The 13,348-nt window shown below is 38.5% G+C and overlaps 1 protein-coding gene across 1 annotated transcript in view; it reads right to left on the reverse strand.

Moving 5' to 3' along the window:
* LOC106887330 (kinesin-like protein KIF13A) overlaps window positions 1-13,348 on the reverse strand; it is a 128,389-nt gene that overhangs the window by 36,623 nt on the left and 78,418 nt on the right. The window contains exons 15-18 of the mRNA XM_014940786.1: window positions 11,672-11,758; window positions 11,399-11,565; window positions 5,479-5,689; window positions 625-787 (exon numbers count right to left, since the gene is read on the reverse strand). Coding sequence (XP_014796272.1) covers window positions 625-787; window positions 5,479-5,689; window positions 11,399-11,565; window positions 11,672-11,758 — 628 coding nt within the window. The remainder of the gene's footprint in view (window positions 1-624; window positions 788-5,478; window positions 5,690-11,398; window positions 11,566-11,671; window positions 11,759-13,348) is intronic.

Genomic DNA, 13,348 nt, shown 5'->3' on the forward strand with positions numbered 1-13,348 from the left:
TGCATGTAAAGTAGTTTAATTCTTCACTCAAATTGCATTCCTAAAAAGGAATAAAATACAGACCATACAACTTCTCTCTGCGTGCCAGCCATACCGCTTCTGTCCTCAAAACCAGCATACCCTATACATCTCTGAGGATCCTGACCTCTTTGTCCTTCTCAAACATCCACCATTCACACAGGAACATTAGCACTCTCAATCAAACCACTTATGACAAGCATATTATCCTAATTGCTATCATTATATTTACAGCAGCACTACAACAAGAAAACCCAGAAGACAAAAAAAATAATTATAGGCATCTATAATAAAAACTGGTAATTTTTGCAAACAACTAGAATGCAGGTTTTACAGCAACAGAAGACAAATGTCTGTTCGCAAACCCCGTGCGCATATGGTGCTCATACAATTGAAAGAACAGCAAGAGCCATACTTAACACTATGTTCTCATTTTTATTTATAATTATGCACTTTCAATTATTAAAGTAAGGTAGTACCCATATTTTGCTTATGCATAATCTAAGAAAAGTAACATTTTGTGGCCTCAAATAAGATGTTATGTATGTCTACACATTTTACATTAGCCATAAAACTACATTTTCCAGCATTCTTTGCTGTCATTACCTTTTTGTTGGCACTGAGGTTTTCAGCAGGGATCTGAAGTGTTACTTGATAATCTGTTAGCTTACTCATTTCTTCCGCTAAGAAGTTTGCTTCTCTCACCAGTGTATTTGCCTTCACTATCTGCTCTCGAAGTTTAGCCAGGCTCTGTCGAAACAATTCATCCCTGTGGTGCAGTAGGTAACATGAAAAATAGACAGAAACCTATTTCTATTATTGGAAAGCTGCAAATAGAGCTGCTAACAAAGACTTTTCTGAAACAAGTTCAAGAAAAAAAAAATGTTGCATAGCACTATGTCAGCAAACATGAAAGTGACAGACCATTTTATTGAGAAAAAGCAGTGATCACATATTAAACAAACATACTGCTGTTGAGATAAGTCTAGCACAGTAATGCCCAAATAAAAGGGCACAGCACAACGGGAACTGTTACAGCGATGATTTGTTAAAAGCCCTAGGGACACTCCTAACTTTCAAGAAATGAAATAATTGCAGCTGTCTTTGTCTTTAATCTGGAGTCCTGTTCCACAGAAACTACCAGTCCCAACATGTGAGACTTCATCTAGATAAAACCCACTTTTCCTCAGAACGTGATGCTGGAACCTGCAATCACTGCAGGCCACAGCTTTATGTCACAGCCGGGCTCTGCAGTACTACAGACCCCCAGACCTCCCTTCCGTATACTTAAATCATCTCAAGTGTACACATTTAAAAAAAAAATAAAAATTGCAAGTCCTATATGACCAAAGCACCTTTTCAGTAATTGATGAATCAGCACAGGTTAAAGCTTGTGCACTCTCTGTAGTTAACAGTCTCTGGAAAAATTCCAAAAGGTTTCTATAGGCCTGTATGAGCAAATCTGTTCCAACCTAACACCTGGCAAACCTGCTATGACACATACTATACCTCCACCTGCGATACTAAGATACACTCTCTACCTGGGATTCTCATCTTTAGTTTGCCTTTTAAACGGCAAATTATCACGATTATCCTCTGAGCAAATGCAAAGTTCTCTTCTTCTGCCTGCCTTTGTAATCCCAACAGCACTTACTGCATCCCATCATCTTCATAAAACTCACGATCAAACTTCAGATATTTCAGTGACCAGCACTCCCCTGTATGATTTTTTTAGCTTTTCTATGCAAAGTCCTACTGAAATACGGTACACGTTGTGCACATCCACTTCTAATTTCTATAAAATACAGCACATCACAGACAAGCATAGGAGGAACAAGTAAACTTACGGGCCTTGCTGTGAATACAAGCAAAATCTGCCTATTTGCCTTTATTCAGATAACCTCAGATCTTCTGTGTGTATTTATAGTAGAAGCCACAAACAACTGCTAATATGCCTTTCAGTCCCCAACAGAATTCTTCTTGAATGGCTCTCTTTCCTTCAAAATATCCCAAAAACCAGCCTGGTTAATTCAAATTGCGCTCTGCTGGTTCCTCAACACCATACCAAAGTCGTGAAAACCCAACAGTGTTAGAAGCAGCCCTGAATTTTAGTGCCTTCAACACGCTAAAACATGCAGCTTTGTGCCTCTCCCCTGTCTAGCCTAAGTTTGCAACAGTGGTGGGTTTTTGTTGGATCTTAAATAGCTGCTACTATCAGTGGACTTTTAGTCTGCTTCCTCCATATCTGCTCCCAGTGTTATACAGAAAATTCCTTCCCCTCTGCCTCTTGCTTCTGTTACCCAGGCCATCAAGATTAAATGAGCAATTCCAGACCATGGGAGTGACACATTCTGCAGACAGCTATAATTTTGGATTCACCCAGAAAATAAAGGTAGGGTCAAGAATTACACACTAAATAGTACTTAACACCGAGAGTGCATTACACCTGCAACCACTGGGAGACAGCTGCCCAGCCTGAGAAACAGAAGGCACCTTTGATCTCTAAGTGCTGTAAGAGCCACAGGACCCAGCTACAGCCAGGCCCTTCCTTGATCCGGGAAACTGGCATCTGGTGAGCTTTTTGGGGAGGCTCCCACACCAATTTTGTCTTAGCTAGATTCTTGAGAAAGGAATGGCTTAAGACTATAAGGAGGACTTATGAGTAACTCAACCAATTATGAGTAGTTCTCATCACAGTTGTGTTTTTCTGTATATAGCTGTGCCAGCACCTTTCCAGAAACATAAGCAAAAAAAAATATGTTTCAGATAGGATTTCTTAATTCTTATTGCACAAAACATACGACAAGCTTCACCAGGATGAATATGAAGCGAATATTCACTAAACACGAAATCCTGAAACAATTGTTTAAGCCAACTTACATCTGACACTCATGAGGTGTCACTGCAAGTCTCTGGCATTCCTAGTGCCAGATACAGAACATGCTGAACTAAACCACACATGCCCCCCCTCTCCCCTTCACCTCGTCAAAATAAATTTGTTCAAAGTTACAATGGGTTAAATTTATGCCAGCAGGTTTTAACCCCAGATGGTCAGGTATCATCCATCCTTCCGGAGTCAGCGTAAAGCCGGAATAAATTCTGTGCAACTTGTTCTAGCTGATCTGACAGACACAACCACGTGCCTCCATCTGATACCTATCACATTCATTTTTCTGGCTGATCCAGTAGAGCTCAGCTTCATTTGCAAAGGCAACAGAGCGACTGCTAAAACTGCACTAATCGAATCTCGTGCAATCTAGACACTTGGCTCTTTTGCGCATTCTTCACATCCAGTGTTCCCAGTTTTTCCTGCATTTCTTGCCCTCTGGCCAGTTGGCTGGTAAACACCCTCTCAGTACCACATTGCCATGCTTTCACAGCAGAAATCCCTCAAAGATTTTTTTTTTCCTGCTTTCTTATTTAAGATGATTCAAGACTTGCCCCATTTTTCAGAAGCCCAAAACTCTTCTAGAACTATAAGTAAATAAAAAGTATACCTAGGAGGATCTTCTGGAGGACAGGAAACTAATAATTATCTCTTTCAGAAAACTGCTTTTTCAATGGCAGTGCCAGCAAAGCATTATCAGACTCCCTACCAATCACTACAAGGAGCATTTATTCTCCTCTTTTTTACAACACAGCAAAGTACAGTTTTCATGTAGTTCACCAGTTACATAAAGCATTCACCCATGAAATCCAGAGGCAAAAATGCTTGTTTAAAGCACAGCTCCTCCTAAGAAACATCTAACAGCTACTGAGGAGGGTGGCAGAACACCTAGCCTTGATACCGCTCCAGATTCTCATTTTTTATGTCATTACATGGTTGTGGTGGTTGGTTAATTTGACATTGATCACAATTACAATTTTTTCTTCTCAACTCTCATGGACAGGCAAAAAGTTTTTCTGCTACTTCCTTTTCCCTTCTGTTGCATCTTCCCTTGCCAGCAAGCCCAGTTCCTTTCTCTGTGGCTGAAAGGGTTATCAATGATTTTTTGATGGCCTTGCTGGGCTCAAAACAGTTCTGAATAGCAATGAATCCAACTAGCGTGGTTCTTGCTTCTGCAAGCCCTTCTGCAGCCCTAAAAAAGCCTGCAAATCCCAACAATGACTCTCCAATGTTTTACATTCAGTTCCCAGTAATTCTGTTTTTAGCTCTTACAGGGGCAAACAATTATTTTAATTAAAGTTGAAAGACAGTACTACTTCTCCGCATACTTGCCATGGAAAACATTCTAGTCATTGCTGGTGAGTGGGTCAACAGTTGGTTATTTGTTTAGGTTTTTTTCCCAGGCCAAATCGGGCAGAAATTATAAAGCAAAACCTTGAACAAAAACTAAACCAAGATCTGTTCTGTTCTATTTCTAACACCCTGAATTTGAAAGCTGCAATACACTCTTGGCTACCTTTGCTAGACTCCTCTTGTACATGGACTTTATTATTTTTTTTTTTTTAATGGTGGAGAACAAACCAAAAGTAATCAAAATAGGAAAGAGCACTCAAACTCACTACGTACAGAAAAAAGTCTAAGGGAAGCTTCTGTTTTAAAAGAAAATAGATTTTAAATAAACTTACAAGAAACCTGTGAGTACATCTGGTCATTCTTCCTGCTGAATTAACCCAATGACAGAATACTCATTTGTATGCTGAAAACTTAAATCATCTTGGTTGCTGCCCCTGTAACTTCTCTCCATGGAGTTGGCTTCCTTCTCACCACAGTGACACTAAGAGCAAGCTTCTCTCATGGTCAAGATGCAAACACACACTTCCTGCTTAAACTCCGCTCACATCTTCCTCGTCTGCTTTTTTTACAGTCCCTGTAAATCTCTTGATTTCACACCAAGGCTGCACTCAGGTGCCATGCTATTCCTTTGCAAAGAGGCAAGCCTCATGGCAAGCCGCCTACTTCCTAAACAGCTCTGAGATACTCTACTTGACTATTCTGCAGTTCTCAAACTCTTCTAAAGCTGGGCTTACTTGTAGAAACACAAACACACAACATTTAAAGACTCCCATTTTCTATATTTTTTATCATTTTTAGATTGCAAAGTACCGTGCTCTTACTATATACTCTCAACACACAATACTCCTTAGTGGACCCAGTCTCAGTTGACAAATTTCCCTGTGCTATCCTTTTTTCTTTCCAGAACTAAAAGAATAATTGTTAAACCAAACACCTCAAAAAGCACTTTCCTAGTTAAGAAAAACATTATAATGTTGATAAATAAAAGCTATATTCTTATTTCATCTCTGTTTTAAATCAAACAGGAAGATTTTGTACGCACGTTACACATCACAACCTAGTCCTAAATGAAAAGCTAACACTTTGGTAGAGGCCGGTTTTGTGCTGCACATTAACTCCAACAAAAAATAAATTATCAGTTTCTGACAGATGGCTCAAGCCTTATCTTTCACCCTTTACAGTTCTTATCAATTCCTTTGTTTTAATTCCAGTATTCTCACCTTTCTTCTGTCCAGAGATTGACTTTCTGCTGTGCAGTCTGGGCGGTGTAGGAGAGTCTGTCGCTGCCGTGCTGATGCTGCCTCTCTGGGGAGAGCTGCTGCCGCAGCAGCTCCAGCTCACGTTCGTACATCAGCCGCTGCTCCTCCAGAGCACTCCGCTTCTCTTCCAAGTACTGCTTCTCCAAGATCTGGACCACATTTTGTACTGGGTCTAGAAAGAAAAGAGTAGAGAAGAGTAGAGAAGAGTAGAGAAGAGTAGAGAAGAGTAGAGAAGAGTAGAGAAGAGTAGAGAAGAGTAGAGAAGAGTAGAGAAGAGTAGAGAAGAGTAGAGAAGAGTAGAGAAGAGTAGAGAAGAGTAGAGAAGAGTAGAGAAGAGTAGAGAAGAGTAGAGAAGAGTAGAGAAGAGTAGAGAAGAGTAGAGAAGAGTAGAGAAGAGTAGAGAAGAGTAGAGAAGAGTAGAGAAGAGTAGAGAAGAGTAGAGAAGAGTAGAGAAGAGTAGAGAAGAGTAGAGAAGAGTAGAGAAGAGTAGAGAAGAGTAGAGAAGAGTAGAAAAACAGAAAAGTGAGTAATGTCATTTAAGCCATTTCAGCATTACAGGACACTCATCATTTATTTGGTAGCAGAAATCAACATATCCCAGAGTCTTTGCAAACACAAGATGATCATTTCCCCCCAAAAAACAAAAGCCAAAATAATAAATATTGCATTAAATAAATCCAATCAAGAAAAAAAAAAAAAAAGCGCATGCAAAGAGGCTAGAACAATGGTTAAGACCCTCATCTACTGCATACTTCAGTACTGGGATGTTACAGTATGTTCCAGAATCCCAGTAGGGAAAAAAGAATAGATGGAAAAGGGAACATATTAGTAAGAGGAAAACAAAGCAAAATACAAGGGAAGATGATGTTAACCAGAGAAGGAAATGATTTAAGGAAGCAAAATGCAATTTACTTTCTCCATTGTGGCAGAGAATGAAACATGTTGGAAAGCTGCAGATGAAAACCCAGACAAACGACCTGACTGACTGGTCAGACACTGCATTGTCCCAGAGCCCCTCACAGCACTGAAACACACAAAGTAGGGTCCAAAGGCAACCCCTGCATTTAGCTTTACAAACCACATTTCTTTTCAGTATCAACCCAGAACAAATACCCACTTGGATAATCTATCCTGAAACAACAACTGCTTGTGTCAATCAGCTGTGGTTAAAACGAAATTGTATTCAAATTAAAGAAACACTGTCTATTCCTGGCTTTAGGTCCAGTGCCATACTGTGCCTCTGAAAGCACAATTAAGTGGAATAGCTCCTTTTATATACTACCAGTATATATATGCTTCATGTATGTACATTTGACAGCTTAAATAGAGCAAAAATGTGGTTTGCAAGAGGGCCAATCTAGATGAATATCTGAGTGACAGCACATCACCTAACAGATTGCTGATCCTGTACATCAGAAGGGGAAAGGGAAAGGACAAAGTTCCATAGTTAAAAAAATGAGCTGCTATGACTTTTAAGGATGCCAGTCTGTCACAAAGGAGAGAGAAAAATAAACCTAGCTTTAATTACACTGTCCCACTTTGGAACTAGCAGTGTGCTCCTCAGAAAAAAACAACCAAACATGTCAGTGTGATTTAGTTACGAACCATCTTGCCTTCACTATCAAAACCCAGTCCCACAAAATTTTGCACAATTGCTCCTGATACTACAGTGTTACATGAAAAAAAAAAGAATTGGGCTGCTATAACACGTGATAGAGGACTCACATGAAAGGTTCTGTAGGGTTTTCATCAGCAGTAGTGTATGTTGGTCACCATAACATGCACATACACTCTCCCAAATAACACATCTCTTGTATCTTCACAAACAAGTGCATTATTACTGTATTCAGCAATGTAGAAGAACTTAGTACTAAAACTATTGAGACCAATTTTTGTTAAAGATACACCAACTCACTGTCTGCGATTTTGAGGTACAGGGCTACTTAGGGAAGTCACTTCATAAAACAAATCCTGCCTGTTATAAATGCCAGAGGAGCAAACGAGATCTCTAGGCTTGTATTGTTACAGTGGGTTTGTATTTGCCTCTCGGCATCCTTTTTGAAATACTAAGGCTGATGTAAAGTGTGTATTTATTTTTAGCAGAAAACAAACACTACTGCAAGTTGCTACTATAGCCCCAGCCTTACACGCAAAGATGTCATAAAATACCACCACCATGGAAATTATAAAGCATAAAGTAAAAAAATCAGTCCGCATAAATAGCAACCAAACAGCAAAACAGTGAAGCATAAAAGTGTCTTAAAATAACCAGAAATATTAATTTTTAGTACATGACATTCTCAGAAAGACCGTTAGCTATTTTTAGCTTTTAAACAGGCAGCGCAACAAAAACAATTGACTGAATTTGAATTTGTTCTAGCATTCTAGACTACAAACCAAGTTATTCATTATGATCTGCATCATCACCGCCCTCCTAACTTCTCCAGATAATACCATTATTACCCTCACATGCATAGGTTTTACTGGATAATCCCTAAAATCGCTTTAGTTATGTGTAAGAATGGCTGAGAAATCAGGTATTATGTAGAAGATAGAGAAGAGGCATGGAAGAAATTAAAGCCCTCTATTGTGTTTGCAAACACAGGAAATGAATCTAAGGCTGACTCATTAAGACAAAACTTTCCTAAACTGCTCAAAGACCAGCTCCGAGTTCAGGGAGTGGATTTCCTTAATAAAAGTCATCTTTTCAGCGGCATAGATTTACAGGTTCATGGCCACCAGAGGATCAAATTATACCATGGAAAATACTCGGAACAAGATGCAAGCACCAAATCTAAAAGTTCCCAATTTCAACGAAATCCACTACTGTTTGAGGAAAAAAAAAGGTGGGTTATGCTTGTATTGAAATGCAAAAGGGAAAAAAGGTCTTGAGTTTAACTTTCAAAAGTTAAATTCAAGACTTTTCTAAGAGTTTACACAGAAACACTCAAGCCTTCCACACTGAAAAAGCAAAATATGGTATGAATTATAAACCGTCTAGTTAGAAGGTGAAAAAATAAAGTCTAGTTTTTCACCATTCAAAAGAACTACAATAGTGTTTAAGTTAGATTTAAACGCCATGTTCCACAATTTTGAAAAGTCAAATACTTTAGCGAAGATTCTACCCAATACCTGTCAAATGCACAGCAAATTCCATACTGTGTTAAAAGTCCCAAGTCCCAATCTTTTACATATTTATGGAACACGAGTTCAATGGCCCTGAGAAGAGCATTCATATGCAGCTAATCCTCTGGAAAATGTTAGAATATTACCTCTATTACTTTCTCCATAGGATGATCAGCATTTATTACCTTGCTGCAATGTCACTTAATTCACATCTGGAACCTGTTAATCCAGTAACAACAATGCTGAATAAATTCCTTACGATTTCATGTAAGTGCGTTTTTCTAAGCTTTGTCAAAATCCCCACCCCGAGCTGTAACAGTTTTGTTTGCTTAAATCAGAAGCTGGGTAACCTAATCACATTGTTTACTTAACCACTGCACCCCATACAAGAATAAAATAAACTTCTTTGCTGCATTCGGTGTTTGACCAGCATCACGAATTAGCAGTACAAAGCTGATGTGACAGAATCCCACAAAGCAAGTTAACATGCTGAAGGGAGGAAAGGATCTGCCTGTTTTCTTTACAGCTGTTTTCAAAGTTACGCATTTTCCTCAGAGCTTCTTTGGAGCCGGATGTAATGTGTGACACTGTTGTGCTGGTTACATGCCATAAAAACAAATGTGCTTGCACTCTGGAGAAGCTAGGCTATTTAAAGAGGGTTACTATTCTCAAAAGATCAAGGCAGGGGAAAAAACCCCAACCCCCAAAACCTCTTGCTTTTGGGCTACATCAATACACACCTATAAAATAATTATCTAACCAAGTTTTAAAAATCCTCTTTATTCCCCGCCTAGGGTTTCACTAGAGAATACAGATGATAGAGTTAACTGTCTTCAATTATTTAGTTATTTCTTCTTTCTCACCCATATTTATATTTATTTTTCATTTTAAGGAAGAATAAATAAATGGTATTGCAACAGAGCTGCTTTACTTCTTACCCAGCAAACTGGAAGCCTGTGAGAAAAACTCTATTTTAGCTATACCATTGAGAAGACCAGAACCTGGAAGCCCTAGCTAGCTTTGAATCAAAAGGCCAGCCAACGATCCTCACAGTCACTTGTTTTATCAGGGTTTTATTATCATTTACTACTCCAACTTAGTTAAGCAGCACCAACGTGGCAGGGGGCAGATGAAACTATAAGCAGAAAAGTAGGAGTATGATGCCTCTGGAAGCGTGCGATACGTACGAGTGCTAACATTTGCTGTATCTTAGGGAGGAAAGTGCTCTAATGAAACAGCAAGGTCTGCACTGTTCTTGAGCAAAGACATGGAAAACAACTGACCAAGCCAAAAATTCGCCTGGATCACAACCAAAAAAGCCTACTGAACTAAAATGTAAAGACACTTGAAATATTGTGAAGATTCGTTTCCACCAGCTAGATAATAACACATGAAAACCAAAAAATGTGACCCCCCCCCCCATTCAAAGAACACTGACTCATTGTAGACTGCTACAGTTTAGTCAAATCCTGGTTAGTGACAAGCAGATCAAGCATCAATTAATGCTTTCAAATTTCTCCAGCAGTCTCATGCATGAGTCAATCGAGTTCAAAACCTTTGTCCCAGTTTTGGCACAGATACAGGATGGTTTGAGGCCTTAAGACAGGCAACAAAATCTTCACGAGGGATGACAAGACTGAAGACCACCAGGATGGCAGATTCATCTGAAATTCGTCTCCTGGTATGAGTGAACCATAATGAGAATATTTCTGTTATCAAACAATAATTTCACATCAACTTAAATGACCTGACCCTGTGACTCGTTCACATAAGCAATCCTATTAAAATCAAGCTGCAAAAAACCTGCTAATTATTGCTAGAACATCAAGCATGTGAAATCATCATACTGTATTCAACAGTAACACAGAGAAAGAATTAAGAGGAGACCAAGAAAAAAAGTAGATACTGTATTTCAACAAGTGTACCACAGCAAACAATGGAAATACTGCAAAGATATGAAGAAAGGAGAACAGGAAGCAATGAAGCACCATCTACACTGTGTCTTCTTGGTCAGTGACCAAAAACCAAGGTATCTGCCTCTCACAGTTTGTGTATTAGAAAACCTGTACACAGCATTCAGTAGTTCACCAAGTTTTTCAGCGTTTCTTCATACCATATTATAACATATGAGCTATGACTTGTCTTCTGGAAACCATGAAAACACCATAGTTTTACATGTACCACACTATTATTTTATATGTCCTGTATTTTATTATACTGTCCAAAAAAAAGGCATCACAATAGGTTTTAACAACGATTAAATAAAATATTGAGAGTGATCAGGCATTAAAATCCACACTAGCTGACCTCTGAATATTGATTTGTTTTCATGTCAGCGTTTTCCTACTAGGTTAAAATGGTGTCAGTAATATTTAATACAAAAGGACAGATGAAATTAACCGAGCCATATCTGGAGCACCCATTTGTCTGCAGTAACTGGTAAAACTGAGATGTTAGTAGGACTGAGATGATGATTTGACAGGCATATGATTACCATTCAGCTGCAGTATAAAGGACAGCAGATGTACAGATACACGGGGCACAAACCAACTACTAATTTCTGTGTGTGTCTGTATTTATGCCTAGATGCATGTATTTTTCATGTATCTATAACTATTGTTTCTGTAAAATATCTTTTTCTGAAAATGCTCCAAAGACCTAGGGAGCTAGTGTACCACTTGTTTTACCCAGAAATTAAGCTCCACGCTGAATTTGTTAGATAATCCAAAAGATTTTAATGTGGCAGTTGCCTTACCATTACTATTCAGTGTCTTCATAATAACTTCCATTTGTGCAAACTCATAGTTGTAGTCTGGTTCTGAAGAGGCTTCACTAGCTGCATCCAGGTCATGCTCTCCTAATGAAGTTTCTTTCTCAAGATCTTTCAGCCAATCTCGTCGTTTCCTCTTTGGTAAATTGATTCTGTGTAAGAATTGAAATTCAGTTTCTAAAAAGTTTATGCAGAACAGTGGAAGAAAAAATAACAGGCTTAACTTAAAGAGGTTGGAATGTGAGTATCAACTATTACCTAAAAAAGTGGTTGTTTCCCCATAATATTCTATCTCCATGCCATAACTGAGTGACAGAACATACCAGTGCACCATTTACGCAGGATCTGAAAGAAGAAAATACAACTTCAGAGAAATCCTAAAAATAAAAGGTTGAAAAGTAACTACATGATCTACTGCTTCTCCTGTCTACAGACAGTGATTTGTACCATAAGATGCACAAATCTGCTAAAATCAATAAGAAAGTTACCGGTCTGATTTCTACTGTCAAATGAAACATGAAGCACCTCTCCCCTCCAGCTTTGGCTGGTACAACTCTTCAGTAAACTTACAGACAAGGTTGCTTTTAGCTGCACAGTTTTATTTAAATGCCCATTTCTCAAACTGGGTGAGTGCCTGCTTCTTATAAACAGTCTGTAAACTAAGTTGCATGAAAACCCTGCTGATAAAGCTCTGCAAGATATAAATTAGTCAACACACAGTTGTAAAATACACTGTTAACATATTCGGCATTCAACCGTAAGAAAAGACCTTTAGATCCAAGTTTCATTCTTTCAACAAATGGAGTCTCTATTATTAACAAGGGTCTATTTTTGTGAACATCTGGTATACTGCTGTATTTGTATTTAGGTTTTCCGTAATTAAGTTTCAATCACAAAATGGGAAAAATGGAGCTGTTGAACTTTTGCATATGTGAGTCACAAAGCAGAACATTTTATTTGAAAGGGAAAAAAATTTAAAATGAAAAAAGCCTTTTCAGTTGCACTGTTCTGAATTCAGCTGGCTGTCTCAAGTAAGTCAACACAAACATGTAAGCATTTGATTTAAACCCAGATTTCTTTCTCCGATGAAATTTGGTAACTAAATTTCCGTTGACACCAGTATCTTAAGAACTGCTACTTAAGCATTGCAGACCGGGCATGAGTAAAACAAAGTATGTTTTTTTCTACTGACATATGCCTTTGTTCTTGCCAGTCAAAACGACTGATTTCCAGTACAGTAACTCTATCGCCACAAGTCTGAATCCCATCTGTTTAAAATTTTGTACTGCCAGCTGCAGAAGAAAAATGCAAATGCTAGGAGGCATTTTGCTCAAGGCAGAATGAAAGAAATGGGATTTTTTTAAAACGTATGTCTCAAACTTTTGTTTCTCATCCTAATACTAATATATACATTATTTAGATTTCAGTCAAGCAGCGTGACTATTAACTAGGATAAAAGTACAGCTTATCACATGTCATTGGAGATGAAGTGAAAAGACATTTACAATTCCACCTAGGAAGCCACAGTGCTCCCAAAATGAAAACTCATTAAAATACAGAAGTGGAAACAAAAGGCAAAGTGTGACTTCACACTGCATATTTACTAGACACATCAATAATTAAAGATTTAAAAAAATAAATTTAAAGATCACAAAAAAATTGAAGATCTTCAGATCTTTAAAACACCTCTTTCTCACAAAATACTGAGCTTTCCACCATGAACTACTCACAAAGCACAGTTTATCCTCCTCCACCAAGACACAGCTTACTATCCCATCGCATGGGTCGGGACAGCCAGCAGTGTCTCAGTGACCTTGTTATCATCCAAGATACAGACAAGCAATGGTCCCTCATTCCTACTGAATACCTTTGTGCGATGGTTTATTCTGAGCCAAACCACCTACTGCCTGTTATGGTGCAGAGTGGGTGGGTGGG

This window comes from Calidris pugnax, unplaced genomic scaffold, assembly GCF_001431845.1.
Source record: "Calidris pugnax isolate Ruff unplaced genomic scaffold, ASM143184v1 scaffold8, whole genome shotgun sequence".
Taxonomy (NCBI): Eukaryota; Metazoa; Chordata; class Aves; order Charadriiformes; family Scolopacidae; genus Calidris; species Calidris pugnax.